General features: G+C 41.7%; 1 protein-coding gene across 1 annotated transcript in view; it reads right to left on the bottom strand.

Annotated features, from left to right (window-relative positions):
• Positions 1-14,997: 14,997 nt before the first annotated feature.
• LOC124273210 (serine/threonine-protein phosphatase 4 regulatory subunit 4-like) overlaps positions 14,998-20,449 on the bottom strand; it is a 110,327-nt gene continuing 104,875 nt past the window's right edge. Inside the window, 5 exon segments of the mRNA XM_046708426.1 lie at positions 14,998-16,285; positions 16,796-16,878; positions 17,006-17,102; positions 18,725-18,796; positions 19,162-19,293. Of these exon segments, the coding sequence (XP_046564382.1) occupies positions 16,206-16,285; positions 16,796-16,878; positions 17,006-17,102; positions 18,725-18,796; positions 19,162-19,293 (464 nt within the window). The 3' untranslated portion in view covers positions 14,998-16,205.

Here is a 20,449-nt window from a genome sequence, read left to right as displayed (position 1 = left end):
GTTTAGAATTTGCCAGTTTTGAGGGAATATTGTTTTGTAAAGTAGGTGTCCGTAATTTGTAGGTGTATAATGGATAGCTCATTTGTTCATGTATAGATGTATACAAATCAGTTTTGATTGTTTACATCTTGTACCAGTTATTTTTTTATCTTCAGTTGTTCATAAATTAATCAACCATATATATGTTTGAAATCAGTTAAATTGTAAAAACTGTGAAAAGTTATTGCTAATTTTCTGTGATGCATTGTAACCCAGTGACCATGTATTTCCTTACACTATAGCTTGATCAGCATACAACTTACTCTGACAGAAAAGACCCATAATCTGACTGACACCTTTCTGGGTAAAGATCAGTAGCTGAGACTTATCATCATCATCATTAGCAGAACTTATTAGCAGAAATCAATAGGTATTACTTGAGCCTAGTGATGCTGTATTTCCAACATGCCTTCTGTTTCCACAGGGCTGGAATTATGTGTACAAGTCCTGCAGTGTGGACTTCAGAGTTGATCTTGGCTGGAATCAGTTTTCCCCTTTCTCGACCATTAAATCGTGCATGTCTTTTTTATTTGATATTCCATGCATGTATCTGACATTGTAATATTTAGAAACATTCAGATATATGTTTTATATTAATTTATTATTTGATCTTTCATGCTACAGGGTATGAACTTGCAAATGAGACTTTTTCAGACAAATAATGCAAGGTGCAAGTACACAAAATGTGAGTTGACAGAGATTTGTAAAATTAACAAATCAATTATTTGAATAACCTAAAGTGTATTGTGTTAAACCTGACATTGGATATGATTTTGTTTTTCTCTGCAAGGAATAGGTCAGGAACCTTATTCTGTGAAAGTGTATGTAAAGGATTGATTTTATGGTGGTTTGTGAGATCAGAATGTGATACTCTGTTTTCATCCATCTACCTTCATGAAATATGTGTTATCTTTGCCAGTGATTAGGAAACGGCAGGTCTTTAAGTGCTGATTGAACAAAGATATGAATTAATGTTGAATGTGTCAGTAACAGTGTAAATTGTTTGGTTTGTTTTACCAGATTATGACTGTTTCATTTGGACAGACACAAGAAATGCTTCAACATGTGAACAGATGTTTTAAACACCTGTTGAAATAGTAATTTCACTATTTTTGTCACAGCTTATTTTGAAGATGTCACGACTTGGCCAGTATATACATAATTGGTTCAATGCAGTTACGTGCGTGTGGAATAAGTGCCTATTTCCTGCTAGGAATTGTTGACTTCATTTGCACCTTGGCACAAAAATCGGTATAGGTACTGAAAAGGAAGACTTGAGCAAGTCCTGATACCTGCCAATGCTTTCTTGTGAAGCACATAGCAGTGCTTTTGATTGATAATTGTATGGAAAGTGCAAAGTTAATTACATCCTCAGCTTGGAAATGTATGGTTTGATTTTGTGGGGGCTGCATTCATTTGCTTTGTATGACAACTGTTGTTCTACCTATGTCTAGACACATGTGTTAATAGAGTTACCAAAGTGTACTTTATGTAGAAGCTAATGGACCAATTTCAAGATGTGACATGGCTGATAAGGAAATATTAAGTATCCACTGTCCAAAAAATGAAACGTGTCTGATGAAAATCAGAATTTTTAGTGAGAAAGCAAGGTTTTTCATCGCTATGGAATATTTAACATGCCTGTTAATTATTTATCTTCTGAAAGAAGATCTCAGTTCAGATCTATAATTTCCATAACATATTTTTATTTGTATAGTGTCTCCTTTAAACAGTAATTAAGAATTACCTTTGTATCTCTATCTTATCTGAAAGCAATGGGTGTGTAGTTTGTCTCACCCAGGAGTGACTATGGGCTGCATTAGTTGGTGTTTTGGAGCATATGGCACCGTGGAAGAGAATGAGCCTGCCACCTGTAATCAACATTCACATGAACTGTATCTGTGATAATAACGACAGTTTACCTTGATCACTGTGTCATGTTACCTTATAGCCTGAAATTTATTGGAATCCTATATCAGATTTCATTGGATGTAAATATTCTTTTTGATGATGTTTTGAAACATGCAATATTGTAGAGTATTTTTCTACAAATTATGTATCATTATTGAATCATGCAAATTATTGCATCCTGTTTATATATTTTTCCATCATACTGACCTTATGGTATTTGTTTTCATCACATTTTGTTAATTTGTAAATAACAAGAAAACCTGTTGGTAATAAACAGCTACAACCATGTTTCATTTGTGCCTATTTAAGTTGGGGGTAAACCTACTGGGGATTTTATGATGATTAAATCGCAATTCCTGCTTGGACACCAGCCAGATGTGGAATTTCAACCAGTTCTAAGTTACTCTTTAACTTGGTGAAATTGGCGAAACCAAATAATTCTTTGGTATGATGCAAATGCAGTGTTCATTTGACTGATGGGTCATATGTAGCCAGATATGGTTTCCAGGAGCTTAGAAAGATTTTGTGCAGAAAACACAACAGATATGGACAACAGAGATGGCAATTTTCCACCAATTTTATTTCAAATTGATCAATTCAAACCCCCCATTCGGTGACACAATATTAGGTTTTCAGCTGAAAATTGAAAATTTTAATATAAATTGTATATTTATATAAATTGTATATTTATATTCTTATCCTATCTCACGACTTGCACCTCTCTCTCTCACTTTTAGTGGATGACTGTAAACTTTTTTCCATAGGCCTCCTTGTCCATTCGCCTGTGCACTCCATGCTGCTCTCCTAATTAGCTTCCTAGTTCCTAATGAAGCTTGCAGCATGTTCCACTAATTGCCCACGTGACTACCTTGAATGATCATTCTCATCTTGGAGCCAACGTTGTAATCTGAGTAGTGGGGAGGCTGGGCGGGCATCCATCGCATGAGATAGGATAAGTATATAAATATACAATTTAAATTAAAGTTTTAAAATTTTTAAACTTATCCTATCTCATGACTTGCACTTATCCCGCGGTTGGACGGCGGACCGCAGATTACCTTCTGTCTGGACAGTGCGACCAGCTGGTCTTGGAGCTGTGTGGACTGATGACAGCCGTAGATAGCGATGTACAAGGGAGGCCTGTTACGCATGCACACAACTCCTATGCTTGTAGTGGGTTCTCCGGAACCCCTTGGCTTACTAAGCACAATGAGTCCCAGGGGGATGGGTGCTCCCGAGAAATGTGGTGTTCGGTTGCAACCTTGTACAAGACAAGGGACGCAACTCGGCAAGTAGGCCTCGCCTCGCCATGATTTACAAGGTACCCCCGTAATTAAAGTCTTGCGACTAGAATCGGGCCAGCTCCATGTTTCGAGAAGGCCCCCCAGACACCGACCGAGGTGGAAGAAAGAGAAACAACTCAGCATCTCCAAGTTTTAACGTTCAGTTCCAGGCAGCATCAAATTGACCCTCACTCCTTTGCCTAAGCTTAGTCAAAGGATGTGCCCGGCCACTTCGGAGGCAGAACGCAACGAAATCCACTGGAATTCGGGAGTGTCACACTTCACTGACATAATTGCTCCGTGGAGTAGAGGTCAATAAGCGTGAATGTCAAACACCTCTGCATCGTCATACTGATTGTGCCTCAGGTCCGTAGGGCCATGCTAGGTGGCTGTATTCCAATGCCTTGGTATGGAGGCCAAGTGAAGTAGTTCTTAAACCCATATAATGAGAACAAAAGGTTGAGATCCAGTTCAACTTTTATTCAGTATATACAAGGAAGCAGTAAAGCGAACGCGGAACCGTCCCTCATCGGTGTTGTTGGGCCGATGTAAGCTGCTGAGCCAGTACAAGAGGTCCGAACTGGTGTAGTCCCTGGGCATCCGTGACAGACAGGTCTCGCTAGGTAATGTGAAGAGAAGACGTGGTCAAGGAGCAGTTGCTATGGAGGGTCATCGTCGAGGCTAGTGCACGAGTCTCATGAGGATTGGAAAGCGGCTGGAGGAGGCAACCCTGCAAAGGTGTAGGCTTGCGGGATCATGGCACGCATCCAGAAGGCCAATGTGGTCCGGGAAACCTCAGTTCTTGAAGCGGTCGACAAGGGTATGAAGAGGCGCTTTCGTAGCCGTCAACGATCCTTGGAGGCAGCAAGGTAAACGTGTAGAGCCCTAACAGTGCTGAGTGTCAAATCTTCATTATCATAAGGCCCAAGAATGTTGGACAACGGGGGAATGGTAAACATCCGGTCCGGTTGCCCTGGCAGTTGGTTTTTCGCAATGAAGTCCCAGCGTAGACTCAGGAAAGCCTTGCCATGCTTCTTCCGCTCGAACCGCACCTGATTGACATCAAGAGCATGCAGTTCAGATATACGAGCAGCGGTAGCCAAAGCTAACAGGAAGAATGTCTTGAATGTCACTTGTTCAAAGTCCATGTCTTCTAAAGGTTCATAGTCTGTAGAAATCATATGACGAAGGACGACGGACAGATCCCAGGCCGGAGGTCTGAACTTCCTGGACTGGTCAGAGAGTCTATAGGAGCATAGTAGACTCTGCAACTCAGGAACAGTGGAAATCTTCGTGCCCGTGGTGGTAGCCAAAACCGAGTTGATGGCGGCTAAGTAGGTAGCTAACGTAGTACCCTTGAGTTTCTTAGTAGTGCTGACATGCTGGAGAAGCTCAGCAACGACCTGAGCACAGGTGGAAGTGGGAGATGCAATTTCCCTAACCTTGCAATAGTCTTCAAACTTCTTCCACTTGTTGTCATACAAGGAACGGGTTGAAGTACGATGCGCTGAAGTGATAGCTGTGGCAGAGATGCCAACCACTCCGATTTTGGAGGAGTTACTCTGATTTGTCTATAAAAAACTCTTTAGAAACTTTTTAGAAAATACAAATTTGTTTATAAATTTAGAATGTTTGAAAGCATTTAGTTCGAGCTAAGAATTATCTGGTTAAGTATGCCCGGAAATGCATATTTCCGGGCTAAATCTAAAGATTTTCATATTGGAGAGATTTCTGAAGATGCACCAAACGTGTAGATTGAGGGTCTGAGGTGACACGTGGCACAGAAGGGTGCGACCAAAAGCAGTAGTATGTTGCTGGTGGCCAATAGTTTCTGTATTACTTTTGGTAGCAGAGCTGGAGGGGGGAACGCGTAGGCATTGAGACCCTCCCATGATATTGCCAGCCCGTCGAGGTCCCAAGCCATGGGGTCTGGGATTGGTGATGCGAACTTTGGAAGTTGGTTGTTGAACCTTGTGGCGAAAAGATCTATTTGAGGCCATGATAACGGGTAGATCATCGACTGAAAAATCTGGGGCAGTAACTTCCACTCTGTCGGGGACGGTCGGTTGGAATGGGACAAGGCATCGGCGATCCCATTTTTTACCCCGGGAATGTGTCTGGCTCTGGCTACGATGTTGAGTGAGTCGATGAGATGGAAGAACCTGATCGCCCATTGTAGCAGATTCGCCGAGTCTGTTGAGCCTAGATGATTTATATAACAAACCATTGTCGAATTGGATCAACAGACTGGTTGATTGAATTCTGTTGCCCAATGTGAATTACCGCCTTGAATTCCAGCTCGTTTATTAGAAGTACCCGTTCGTCGGATGACCACAGCCTGGCCACTTGGTGGTTGAGGAAGTGAGCTCCCCAGCCCATGAGGGATGCATCGACGAATAGGTGATGAGTCGGTGCAAAGGGCATCATAGAGACTCCGGGGCAGACATTCCGTTCGTCGAGCCACCACTGAAGGACTGGACGAAGCGGTTCTGGAAGGCAAATCAGTTCCTTGGGGTTGTCGGCCTGAAGATACGGGCGTAGAAATCGCTGTATCGGACGAAGTTGGAGCTGGCCTCTGTATGTTAAGACTTGAGCTGACGTCAGAAGGCCCAGTAGCTCCTGCCACTGCCATAAGGTTCTCGCCTGAGACAGCGCTGGAGGAATGCATCACTGAATCTTTATCCACCTGTCGTGAGGGACGAACATCATCCCCTGACGAGTGTCGAACAGTGCTCCGATGAATTGGAGTCTCTGAGTCGGTATTAGTTCCGATTTCGCGATGTTCAACAGCCACCCTAACTGTCTGAGCAGCGTGTTGTGAACTGTAGCTGGCGAAGCAATAAGATCGGATCCTGTTGAGCCTGCATGTAATCATCTATGTAGCTTTCGAAGGTGATCCCTTGAAAGTGGAGGAAGCTCGTGATGGGCTTGGTAATTCGGGTAAAAAGCCACGGGGCTGTGGAAATTCCAAATGGTAGGACTTCCCATTGGTAGTGATTCCCTTTGAACACGAAGCGAAGGTACTTTCGGTGTTCTGGATGTATCGGAACGTTAAGATAAGCATCCTGAAGATCTAGGCTGATGAGGAAGTCTCCCTTCTTCAGGATGGTGTGTAAAAGGTTGATCGACCCCATCCTGAAGTGAGGCGGTGGAAGCAGGAATCAGGCATTGAACAACTTCATATTGAAGATGAGCCGGAGTTTGTTGGAATTTTCCTTTTGAACCCAGAATCCTGGAGTGATGGGCGATGAACCTAGGAGCTCTATTGCAAGTTTGTCTAATAGCATACCTATTGTGGATTGCAGAGTCTGAAGCTGGTCCACAGGATATGAGCGATGCGATGTCAGAAGTGGACTGCCAATAACGGGGTAGCTGCTAGCCGTGAAGTAGCAGGTTGGTGACGTACGGATCGCTGAGGATGGTCCAATTCGGGGTGAAGATCTGTAATCTCCCGCCTACCGGAGTGTTGTAAATCGGAACGACTGGGGGCGGGAGGTCCCAGTCGTGCGATTGTCTCAAGCCATCACTGCTTCCTGGCGCTGGTCCCTTGGCCAGAGTTGGTCATGGAGTGGCGACAGGAGGAACCACCACGGCCAGATCTATTTCCTCTGCCACGGCCTTGAGTGGATGCGCCATGAAAAAGATTGCGTAAATCCGGATTGGTTGGGGTGAATTGTGCAGTTCGACGCTGTTTTAATGAGTCCTGGAGCTGTGACTTCTGTATTTTTAACAGTTCAATCGAGACTTGAAAGTGGGTTTCTTTATCAACTTTATTAGATACTTCTTGTATGCTGCCATTGAAGAGGGAGTCAGTAAGCCATGGCTGGCGAAACAGTTCTGTTTTAAATCGCTCCTCCCATGAAGAGATGTTAAGGGGTCCATGTCGGCGAACAGCAAGAGTGTAGCCCAAAAACTGAGACAATTGATCCAGGATAATTTGGAACTGGTCCAGAGCTAAACTCATGCATCCTCGGATGTAAGTGTCTTGATCAGTGTAAGTATGCTCCAGAGCAGAGTTGACAGCGTCGACTGCTGCAATCACGCAACTAATAGATAGCAACGTCTTTCTCACGGCTGAATCCATGTGAGCCAACTCTCTGTCCTCAATAAGGTAGGGCGAAGCAGTTCGTTTGCCACGCAGGGTTCCAATGTCCTCATCAACTGTTGGAGCCGTGGAGATTTTTGTTAGGCCGTGGACATGAGAGGTAGAAGGATTATATCTGGGAGCAGAGAATCCGTCCTTAATTCATTTCAGGCTCTTGAAACCATCATTTAGTGTACTGGATAATTTCAGAATACAAGGTTGAGGTGGTAGGGTGATGGTAGACCAATCCCAGTTCCTAAGAGTATAAGAGTGATCCAGGTCATCTGCTGAAGTACTCAAGGGAAGTTGGAGCTTCTCAACAATCCAAAGGAGTACCTGAGGTGTCTCAACTGCTGCAAAACTACCCCCAGGGGTAGATAACTCAGAGTGAGCGGGAGATGCAGGCATGACTATCTGGACTGGATCAATCTCAGGAGGTGGACCAGATGAAGAGCCAGGTGCTACCGAAGCCGGATGGGCTGGAGTAGAAGGCTGTATTTGGTTCCAGGCTGAGGTTATGATCTACTTCGATGTTGTGATCTGGATCGGTCCGGCGATCTACTTCGATGTTGTGATCTGGATCGGTTAGGTGATCTAGATCGGTCCGGTGATCTGATTCGAAGTTGTGATCTGGATCCATTCGCTGATCTGGATCGGTCCTGTTGATCTGATTCAAAGTTGTGATCTGGATCCATTCGCTGATCTGGATCGGTTAGGTGATCTGGATCTGTCCGGTGATCTACTTCGATGTTGTGATCTGGATCGGTTCGGTGATCTGGATCGGTCCAGTGATCGGATTCGAAGTTGTGATCTGGATCCGTTTGGTGATCTGGATCGGTTAGGTGATCTGGATTGATCAGATGATGTGGATCGTAGCTGTGCTCTGGATCGTGACTGTGATCTGTATCGATCCGGTGATCTGGATCAGCACAGTTATCTAGATCTGGTTTGTGATGGTGATCTGGATCGTGAAGGTGATCTAGATCGTTGTGGTGATCTGGAATGATGTTGTGATCTGGATCGGCGATCGGGTGATGAAACCCGAAGTGTTGATTCATGATGAACGTCCCCCAGCGACGCTGTTGTAGCCAGCTCTGTCCGGTTCAATGAACTGTGGGGGAACAGTTGGCTGGTTGAACACGGTTGGCCAGGCTCCAAACAGACAGTCGAGGGAATATGTAGCGATGATCTGGAAGATGATAGTGTCGATCTAAGGTCCCTTGGTAGTGTAGATGGGACAGGCAACGATGGATTATCGATCACAACCACCCGCAAGTGATCTGACGCTATGGAAGGAGGTGATTGATGCGTACGTAATAGGTGCCAAACGTCCTCAGATAAGTAAGAATCTGATGAAGCGTCCATAAAATCCTCTTGAAACACAGATGTAGCTCTCTTGCGTGAAGGTACGATTTTCTGTCGCTGTAACTTGATACGCTTGGCGGGAGTAGGATTCTGTTGATTTCCTGTCCCTATCGGCGATTCTCCGGGAGCAAACACGAAGGTAGGCCTTAAAATCCTCATCTTTTAGTGAATTACACTTGCCACATCGTTTGTTCCAGTTACAGTTGTCCAATACAGTCACTGCAAGACGAGTGAGGGTCGAGGGATGAATAATTCATCTTGCATTGAGCACAAACTTTCCTTTTCCATGACTGATTATCTGTTTTCCCCATGATGTTAGGGTGAAATAATGTCCCTAATATACAGCATGTCCACACAGTCGTGCGACAAGAAAGAGAATAATCATTCAAGGTAGTCACATGGGCAATTAGTGGAGCATGCTGCAAGCTTCATTATGAACTAGGAAGCTAATTAAGGAGAGCAGCATGGAGTGCACGGGCGAATCAACAAGGGGGCCTATGGAAAAAAGTTTACAGTCGTTCCACTAAAAGTCGAAGCGAGAGAGATAGGTGCAAGTTGTGAGATAGGAGAAGTTTAAAAATTTGATTTTCCTGCTGCCATCCCCGGGGCAAAAAATGCATTTAAAGGTTTAACTGGTTTCATTCAAATATACAACCTCCAAGCTGGTATCCAAGCCATAACTTGGTGACTATGAGATGGCAAGATATGTACAATATGATAGTCGAATAGCGCCCATAGTTGTGGAAGTGAGAATTACTCACTAACTACACACGAGTCACAACAAAAGCAATTGGTTAGGTGGGTAAGTGAACCCTGTGTTTATTTCTATAAGAAAGGAACATTATGTACAGGACACTGTAAAAATACTGCTATTTCAGTGTGCTACAGTCAACCAGAAACAGAACTGTGAGGACAGGTGTTGCAATGCTACTAGGGTCATCTGTCCCAGTTCTGCTAAACAGACATTGGACAGCTGACGTGAGCAACATTTTGAGTTACCAAAAAGACATTTTTGTAACAAAAACAAAACACTTATCAGGAAAATGGCCCATAATTATCATGCATCCTACGAACTTCCTTCTTTCAGTAAATTTCGGTGAAATTATTTAATCGTTAAACTCGAAGTTGATACACAGAAAACTATTCGCTTCCACAAAACATCTTGAGTTATAATCACAGAAGACAGACATGCTGAAATAGTGATATGCACATTATAAACAAGCAACAGTAATACTGTGTCAAGTGCCCTCAGACATTCCTCCAACATCTGCCAACACTTCCTAACAATATAAAGACGAACAGAGATCACAACTATTTATCAACCAGACTGAATAAAATGGCCTGACTCCCATTATCGACCAGTCAAGGCATGATATAATACTTAGTTGACATGGCAAATATCTACATTGCTTGTACATGAAGGATATATTCAGTAAATAGTAGGAACAAGATTTTCTGACAAACATGATTTCTTAGAAGTCCCTGTAACAAACACATATGAGAAAATGGTAAAAGTTGATCTCTGTGAAAAACAACATTCAGACCAGACACATCATACACATTGTAACTGGTGTATTCAAGGGATATCTCAAGTGACCACACCACACTCAGAATCAATCACTACAGTTAGGTTACATTTAGTACAATGTAGAGGTGTGTGCACATATAAATATTCTCACCATACGAATCATCTGAAGATTAGGACCCTTTCTTTGGTAATCCCTAACATGCATGAATTTGGTTCCAGATAATTTGGATCTGTACCTAAGTCATACAAAAATAAATATCTAATATAACTATTTCTGAAAAAAAAAAGCGAATAAAGTTTGAACTCATTTGAATAGTTAGATTTGACAATCAACATCTCCCTTCCATATTCATGATACAAATGATGAGGCAGTACTGGTAAAAGTGAAATCAACATGTGGTTGGACATGATTGATGTGGCAGGCTAGTGTTAATGCTAACTAACTTTCATATGAAATTGACATCTATTTGAAATACATTCAAAACATCCTTCGACAACCATGCTGCCTCCAATAAGCCCAAACTGTGTATTCTTATGCTACCATATACACAGGACTGGTGTATCTACTGTAACATTTGAATTTCATTTGTTGAAAATCCAATCTCTCAATTCAGTTCAGAAAGCACTGCCAACATTTTGAAATATTTTGAATGAGAAAAAATTGTTACTTGTTTATTATGCAATGAGTGTACAATATAAATTTTCTTTTCTTTTACTGAATATGCAGTTGCTGTTACGTCATCCAACTGCATTGCTTTAACGTTTCCTTTCATGAGGATATCAGCAAAAGTGACCAAATTTTTCCCTGTCCAAAAAACACCAAAGGTAATTGTTGATGCACTATTAATAAACCTCTGGTAAGATTATTGCAAAATGTTTCTATTGTCATAAAGTTATCGTGACCTGAATTTTATTGAGCCCATAACATGTCCAACTCAAAAAGAGAAACGTCAGCTTCCCAAATGCTTCAACCGTTATTCTTCCGTGTATCTCTCTCCCATATTCTGCATTCTCAGGATCGCTGACCTATTGACACATTAACTTGTAACATATAAGGTTGTTGCACTTATAACTGTAGTAATACCATAATGATTATACCATTAAAAATACACTAAGACCCAAAATTTAGTGACCTGAGTGAGTGAATATGGTTTTACGCTGCTTTAAGTATTATTCCAGCAATATCATGGCAGTGTACAACCGAAATGGTCTTCACACATTGTACCCATTTGGGAAATCGAAAATGGGTCTGGCATGACGAGGGAATGCTTTAACCACTATACTACCCCACTGCCCCCTCTGTGACCCAATCCAGTTCAGCTAAATGATGTAATGATTTGTTGAGGAGGGCTATGATTGTCAATGTTCCAAACTGCAGCATCAAACAATACTGATAAAAGATATCATTGTCAATACTGAAGAAGACCCCACTGTCAAACAATATTAAAAACTGTCAGCCTCTAACAAAACTGACAAGAGCTATCACTTTCCAAAGGCTGGTTGATTTGTTGTTTAACCGCACTCAGCAATATTCCAGCTATATGATGGCAGTCTGTAAATAATCAAGTCTTGACCAATCCAGTGATCAACAGCATGAGCATCGATCTATGCAATTGGCATGCGATGACATTTGTCAACCAAGTCAGCGAGCCTGACCACCCGATCCCGTTGGGGCATCTTACGACAAGCATGGGTTGCTGAAGACAAATTCTAACCCAGATCTTTATGGGTCCTGTCTAACAGTATTGATGAGAGCTACCTGTGTCAAACAATATTGGTTAATGAGGAGTCATGGTATCAAACATTCTCCTACCAGTACTGAATACCTGAGCAAACTGGCTTTATCTTATGTAACAACTTGCCATTTGATAACTTATTTTCATATATATAAAACTTTGAATAAAACCATAAATACTATGTACCACAGACAGAACAGCTGAATATCAACACATTGTGACTGTGATGTAATGCACAATAAATAATTAAGCTTGGATTTCAAACATAACAGTACACAAAAAAACAAATACACACACAGCCAATGTCAAGAAACAAGGCAGGGCTGCTCATGCTGCAGAAATAACAAACAGGGGGAATTATCTGTCTTATGCACTAGTTCCTAAGTCCCTTGACTGGCAATCACATTCAGAGTGATCTCCCTTCCATTGAACTCCGCACAGAACATCTTGTGCACTCCTAACCGGTGGAATGACAGTTACATATAGAAAACCAAATAAGTCATCAATGCCCAAAGGGTAAGCTTGCACAAAAAGACTTAACCAAAACAAGAGTATATTGTTGTTAAAAGGACTTTCTTTTCACAATTTAACTGTAAAGAAGGACATTATTTTGGCAATTACGATTGCTACAAATTTCAGACATGTAAGCTGCCACATCAAAGCAAATATGATCCAATTTGCTAGGAAAAAAATAATTGAATATGTCTTGTCCTTACATTACAAATTCTTCACACAAATGACAACAAGTGTATATGTTAAGTCAGATTGTGAAATCAGTCATTTCGTGAAATAACTAAAAATTTCAGTCATTTCATGAAATGACTAAGAGGATCAGCCATCGCTAATGGCTATATAAATAGGTTTGGATGTTTCCATCAAATTTGATGTAAATGTGCTTAATAACAATTGCCAATGTTCGTGATGCACAAAACAAATCGCCAAAACGCATTTGTGGCCCCAGGAAAGATCGTGCGAAAAATCAGTATAAATGGCCTGTCCAACACTGAAATATCACTGCACATCAAGTCACACAGAGAGAATGCCAAGGTTAACCCAGGAAGAAAGAGAACGAGCAGTTGGGATAGCTGAATGGCTGACCCTTTTAGTTATTTCACGAAATGACTGAAATTTGACACATACGAGTCATTTCCTTCAAAAAGATGTTAAATAGTCTACCTTTTTATTAACAGGTGTGTTAGAATCCACATCAAACTGACAGTCCAATTTGTAAGAAGTATTTTGTACACAGGAATTTGTCCTAGTTCATATAAACACATTGTTACAATAAGTAGTTTTTCAACCGTTAAGTTTAGGTTAATGAAAGCCTGAAATGATGCAGGTGACACTTTGTCACTTCAGTGAAAGCTGTGAGGAGAGGTAAGGTGCTGTCAAACCTGGACACAAAATAGGAGCAAACATGGAATTAAAATCTGCGCTCTTTGTCTCTGGCTCCTCTGCACAGCAAGTAGTGTTAGTCTGGATGACTGAGCTATCCATGTCCCACTCTCCATGAATAAAGTTACTTAATTCTGGTGTCAAGATCTTTCCTGTGTTAACTTGCCCTTTCAACATATCTTGATTCTGGAGAAATTATGCATATTTGACCTTGACCTGGTGACCTTGAACCGGAGGAGAATAGTATGGTATTTCAACAGACCGTGATATTGATCTATACTGGTCAAAAGATTCATGTATCAAAGATATGTCCAAATCGGATGTCCGCCCTGCAAGACATGCAGGTCAACCAGGGCCATATGGACATTCTACCATGACAAGTAACAATCCTGCATTTTGATTGGTCCATTAACAATAATGAAACAAACGTAACCACCAAATTAAGTATTTATATGAAAGCACTTCTTTCAGACACGACCAGACGTCATCTGAAACATGGTTTTTACTTTCCTTTGTAACAAAACATTATTGTGATTCCTAGATTCATAAATGAATAAAACTATCTTTTGTAAAAAAAACAACAATCACTGTCTTGTTAAAGTTTGTGAAGCCAAGGGAGTTGGCATAGGGCAAATCTATCATATCTTGTAACATGACATTTCTATCATGACATTTCACACGGGGATAGTGACGCTACGATGTCATATTAGCAATATCTTTAGAAGTGAATAGTGTGAGGATGTTCCAAACTCCTTCAGAGTTGACAAGTTTACTCATGTGTGTAAATGATATGCTTGTAATGACCTTAAAAGCTGTTTGACATGTATCAAAGCCTTGGACTTAATGTGATTATCACAGATGCCGGAATGCTGTTATGTAACCCTTTGTCACCAGTTGATTTTTCTGTCATGGTAGAATGCAGATAAACTAGCTGCTTTTATAAGACAGTTGAGACAAATTCTAATACAAATAAATAGTTGCTTTTGAAAAATTTGAAAATCCTGCCAACAAATTTCGAAGGACATTTTACAAATATCATCAAATTTGAAACCAGTAAATTGAAAGCACAGTAAGTTTACAATCTAACATCAGCGTTCAGATCATTCATGTCAGCTCAGGACAGTTCAGGTTGAAAAGGTTATGCACTACTCAAAAGAAGTAAAGGGTCAGTCGATTCTTTTATATTAAACAGTTAATGATGGATTAATTATTATTATCATTATATTATTACTATTATTATATCACATGCCACATGTCTATAGCGCCCTATTTGAACTACTTGTAGGTCACTCTAAGGCGCATCACAAGTTGTTTTTCCCTCGATTATTGGATGTCAATCTCGAACGGCACATTGTACTATGAATCTCAACTCCCTGTGGATCATACAACATAGTAATGTGAACCCATAGTTTCATTCTTTAATAATACTGTGGTAAAAAAGTAGTGAAAGAATCGGGTGATCCTTAACTTTTGTGAGTAGTATACTTGATTGTATCAGCAACTGGAATCCTCTAGTCAATTAGATATGGACTTCAAATGCAATGACATCTGGACTGTGAGGACTTCACATATAAAAGTAATCTCAAAACCTGAAAACACAGCAACATGTGTGCATTTATCCACAGGTGCCTGATGAACGTGTGATATAACTTGGTGTATATATATTTATTAACCATCGGTGGATATATACTGCGTTCCTTCTGATCTTCAAACAATATACAAAACAAATCACTCACAATTCAGTTTGCTGATCAGTATAAACTGAAGATAATAAAGAATCTTTTGAACACAAATGAATGTTGAAATTTGGTAATATATAGTGGGGACTGAGAGAGTTGATGGAATATTGTCACAGAATTGTGCATGATGAACAGGTTAAACACCGACTTGCTGATATGGATGATATACATACAGACATGATACAGTCGTAACACTCATTACTAACAGAACATAGTGCATAATGTTAGTATTGATCAAATCAGGAGAACTATTCCTCTACTATCACAGTCGATACCAGCAGCAGCAGCAGATTCCATCAGTCAGCTGATCAGGGCTACATTAGGATAATATTTCACATTCCTCCAGTTATAGCAGCAGGGTCGATAGTCAATCAGTCAGTTGATGAGACCTGTGAAGGGATATCTCACATGCCTCAAATGCAGTATCAGCAGCTCCCTGAAGTCACTTGGAGTTATCTCCCCAAGTCACATGGAGTTATCTACCTGAAGTCACATGGAGTTATCTCCCAAGTCATATGGAGTTATCTCCCCCAAGTCACATGGAGTTATCTCCCCCAAGTCACATGGAGTTATCTCCCCTTGCACACAGTGACATTGCTGTACAGGGTTATTATTGTATTGCCGTATGTACACGTACATTAGACAGTGGTATGCTGGCCTTACAGTGCCACCTGTTGACAGGAAGTACATGTCAGTGAGTATTCCAACAATGATGCACAAGTCCCACCTACAGCTACAGCTACAAACGGAAGCCCGGCTCGACATCACAACTCCCCTTGTTGTCTTGAAACAGGAGGGCGAACAAGTCCACGATACTACCTATGTTTACTGGTTGGAATGTTCCGATATCACCTAACCATCGCCACCACCACTCTCAACAGCACTTGATACAAGGACAGTTACACAGACAAAAGACAGCACGGAAAGGTGGTGTTTGCTTAGGGGGCCCAACCCAAAGCCACATGATCTGCTGATGCTCTGTGGTTAGTGGACGGAATTGGGACTGCCACAGTGCTGCATCACGCTCCGTGCAGACACACAGCAGCCAGCACACAGATGCATCAGTGCCACACATCACACACTTTTCCAGGCGGTATATGTACAAGCACAGGTCCACGGACATGGTCATTTGGAAGTTTTCTTGCTGCCTGCTGCAAGACCGTTGGTTCCTGAACCTGTGCGAGGTTTCACAGTGAGTTTAGAGTCTGAAACAGATAAATACACAAGTGGATGATCTGCATTAATGTCAAATTTCCCATGAGACAAGATGAATTTTGTTATAAACTGAATACTTTTGACGTTGTTTCCAAGCTGATTTTTACTCAGATTCATCATTACTGTTAATTATGGGCAAATAAAGGGCAAGAACACGATCTTCTCAGGGTGAGAAATGGTCAATGGGTGCATAGAGATGTCTATATTGGGTTGAGATAGGGCTGTAACACTGTCAGCTGAGAGATGGCCAGAACACTGTATGGGGCTGACAGATGTGTATCCTGGATTGAGAGAGGGCCATAACACTGTCTCTACTGGGCTGAAAGAGGACTAAAACACTGTCCGCAAGGGGCTCAGATGGCAAGAACACGTCTGGAAGAAGCTGAGAGAGGACCAGAACACTGTAAAGGTCAGAACACTGTCTGCGAAGGGGTGGCAGAGGCCAGAACACTGTCTACACAGGACTAAGAGAGGGCCATAAAACGTGGCTTGTTACTGACCACTAGCGGTGCTGCTGGCGCTATTCAGTGATCCTCTCCTGGCTGTCACACCAGACACTGGCAGACTCCCCACGGAACTCTTCCTGCAACAAGGAAACATCAGCTCTGTCATAAAATTCATGCTTGTACTTGTACCCTATGGGATAGATGCCACAACCAAAAAGTGAGACCCTGAAACATAAAGCCTCACTAAACAGATGCTTGACTAACCTGATGCCTGCACTGCTTGGAGCTGCGAGGTTCCCAGATCTAACTGCTGTTGCTGCAGGCTTCGTCGTCTTGGTGCTGCTGCTTCCGCCGCCAGTAGCTGAAACATCATCAAGACATAACATGACTTACTACACAGCATACCTATTCTCAAACATTCAACTGAAAATAAAACTTGTCCAGTAAGTAAATCTTATCAGTTTTAGTTAAAACGTGAATCATTTACTTTTTCATTTTATCATAAATCTCAAATATTGAAAAAATGCAAGTTAACATTCAGAGGATGAAAAATATTTTCCAGTGTTTCTAAAAGTGTAATGAATACACACCGAAAAGAGGCCACTGTTCACATCTAGGGTAAAATATGAAAATAAATCTAGCAAAAATACTAAGATAATATTTCTGAGCAAAACCAACGAGAAGCAGTAGGGCGCAGGCTATTGGGGTTACAGATGGCAGCACTGGACTGGCACAGGAGGAAAGTCTAGCGTAAGGCTTCTTATGGGAAGGTGCTTCAGGGAGAGATATGGGGGCTCCACATTGTACTTTACTATGTATGTGTCACATTACTGCACGTGGACACAGATATAAACATATTGACATATGAATTGTCTGAAACAAGAAGGAGTTACCCATAACACACTGCACCCCCAACCCACATGACCCAACCCCACCAGCTTCGCCTACAGGACTGATCAGTGTGCTGAGTTCAGTTTGTTCAGTGTGAAGAACATTTTTGTTTAGAAGGTTAGGTTTGGAGACACTGCCTACAGTATACGAGAATATAGTATATCACTGACTGCCTACACTGTTTGAGAATATAGTATAGCATTGACTGCCTACACTGTTTGAGAATACAGTATATCACTGACTGCCTATAGTGTTTGAGAATACAGTATATCACTGACTGCCTACACTGTTTGAGAATACAGTATATCACTGACTGCCTACACTGTTTGAGAATACAGTATATCACTGACTGCCTATAGTGTTTGAGAATACAGTATGTCACTGACTGCCTACACTGTTTGAGAATACAGTACATCACTGACTGCCTACATTCAAGGAAACATAAATATGAGTATGCATATATCTTCATCACAGGTCCTACAGGAACTTTGTCAGGAATCAAGACAGTCACATTCTTCCAAAGACCATGCAGAACCACAAAACTGAAAAACTGGAAAAACAACAGAATGAGTTCAGCGGACACAATAACTGCAGGAGAAGGGCAGGGAGAAGACAACAGTCTAAGTGAACCATGGCACACCTCCAAGACAGTAGACACAGGAGGAAAGATGAAATATGGCCTCACTGCAGCAAAACATACTAGTAAATCTTTGACAAGCCTGGGTTACAGAGAGGAACACAAAACCTGGTTTGCGTTGCAAGAGCAAAGAGAAGAAAGCCTGTTTGCAAGTGTCCATACTGAAAACTTTCAAAGATTTCACAATATCAAACACTAATGGTAATAGAATGAAACAGGAAACACACATTCTCATGAAGATTTGAAGAATACTGAAAAAACAACCAGGCCACAAAGAGGATGGCTGATAGACGCTGCTCCAAGAAAAACATGACATGATCAGACACAAAAACAGAGGCAAGGGTAGTAACTGAAGGTGTTGCAATCAACAGAACATACAGCAAGCAATGGTAAATAAAATCGGAGCCACAGACCACACATGACTACACGTAGCAGGTAACCACGTGATCACTGACCTGATTGCCCTGAGCAATACACCGGGATTTTACACACTAACTCCTTCTTGGGCGACCCGCCCAGTTTAGAATCTAGCAACAACAAAGTGCTAGGTTAGATATTTATGTTTGTGAGAAAATCAAGAAATTCCATGCATAATAGAAATCACATGTAATATTCTAATCATTTTTCTAAAAATCAGTTTATCACTGATATTTACATAGATCATGCGAGAAGCGTTCCCTTGGACAACAGGAAACAAGTTTAATTCATGGATCCTGTTCGATTCCCTTATAAGAATCAGACTCAACCCCAAAGGCTGTAGATATGGTGTTGTTAGTGTGCATGACGACATGCTGAGACTTCTACCGATGTTTCACGGGCAATAATGCACCTTGGTGTCTGACTTATGTTCATCATGCAGAGACCTCGCCTTGGTGGCAGATGTACTCCTCACCCTTGTTGACACCACCGACACCGCTGCTGCTGACGTTGCCACTGCTGCTGCTTGGGGTCACACGATTCATGGTGCTGCCGACAGGGAGCCCATCATTTTTGGGCTTTAGTGGAATGCGACTCGGCTGCAAATCTACATGACCAAGCGAAAATTATCATCTGGATACCACTTCATATATATCTACAACAATACTCAAAGAGTTCACTCTTATCACATTGCTCTAATATTTTCCAGAATGTTTGACATCAGAGAAATTACAGGAAATCTTTTCAAGAACAATAACCATCAATGAAAGTTATCCATTCACAAAGCATGCAACAATAGTTTCCCATCCCATGCAGATCAGATTCACTGAAAGGAATCCACCAACAGCAAGATCAGCACAGAAGATGTCATACAATCATCCTGGAGAGGAACAGCAAGGAACAATGTACTCCACATTCACCTCATAAACACATGCAGAAAGATTCCAGCAAAGATTTGTTTCCCACAAGCATTAATGTACAAACACAAAAAAAGAGTCATAACAAAAGCCGGTAAGGAAGTAGCTCAGAGAGAGACAGTTCTCAGGGCAAGCTCAAAAGAATTAGATAGAAACATCCATGAAGCTTGAATGCATACATCAACAAGCATCACAAGCTACTCTGTTTTGCATGCTGTGTTGTTTAGAGCAATGATCAGATCTGGTTTGAGCACATTTCCTTATTCAATGACATTCTTGTTTATGTGTAAATGACTTCCATCAGAAGGCTTGAAGAGATCAACCAGTTTCATTAGAAGGCATTTAGACACCATCCAGCTCCATCAGAAGGCTTTTGCACCCAATCACAGCTCCACCAGAAGGCTTTTGCAAACAATCACAGCTCCACCAGAAGGCTTTTGCACACCATCACAGCTCCACCAGAAGGCATGTTGAGGAGATTACAGCTCCACCAGAGGCTTGTGGACACTAACAAAGCTCTACCAGAAGGCTTGTGGGCATTATCAGAGTTCCACCAGAAGGCTTGTGGGCATCATCAGAGCTCTACCAGAAGGCTTGTGGGCATCATCAGAGTTCCACCAGAACGCCTGCTGAGATGATCACAGCTCCACCAGGGGCTTGTGGACACCATCACAGCTCCAACTGACGCTTGTGGACACCATCACAGCTCTACCAGAAGGCCTGTTGAGGCCATCAGAGTTCAGCCAGAAGGCAGCAGGCAACCGGAGGATACTTTCATGCAGATCATGCACTGAGACATGTTAGTCCTGGTCTGTTGTCTTAAATGGTCCGTTCAATAATTAGCAG

The sequence above is a fragment of the Haliotis rubra genome, unplaced genomic scaffold, assembly GCF_003918875.1.
Source record: "Haliotis rubra isolate DU_JTF1 unplaced genomic scaffold, ASM391887v1 Scf178, whole genome shotgun sequence".
Classification (NCBI taxonomy): domain Eukaryota; kingdom Metazoa; phylum Mollusca; class Gastropoda; order Lepetellida; family Haliotidae; genus Haliotis; species Haliotis rubra.
Note: the sequence above shows the minus strand (reverse complement) of the source record. Positions and strands in the feature narration are given on the sequence as shown.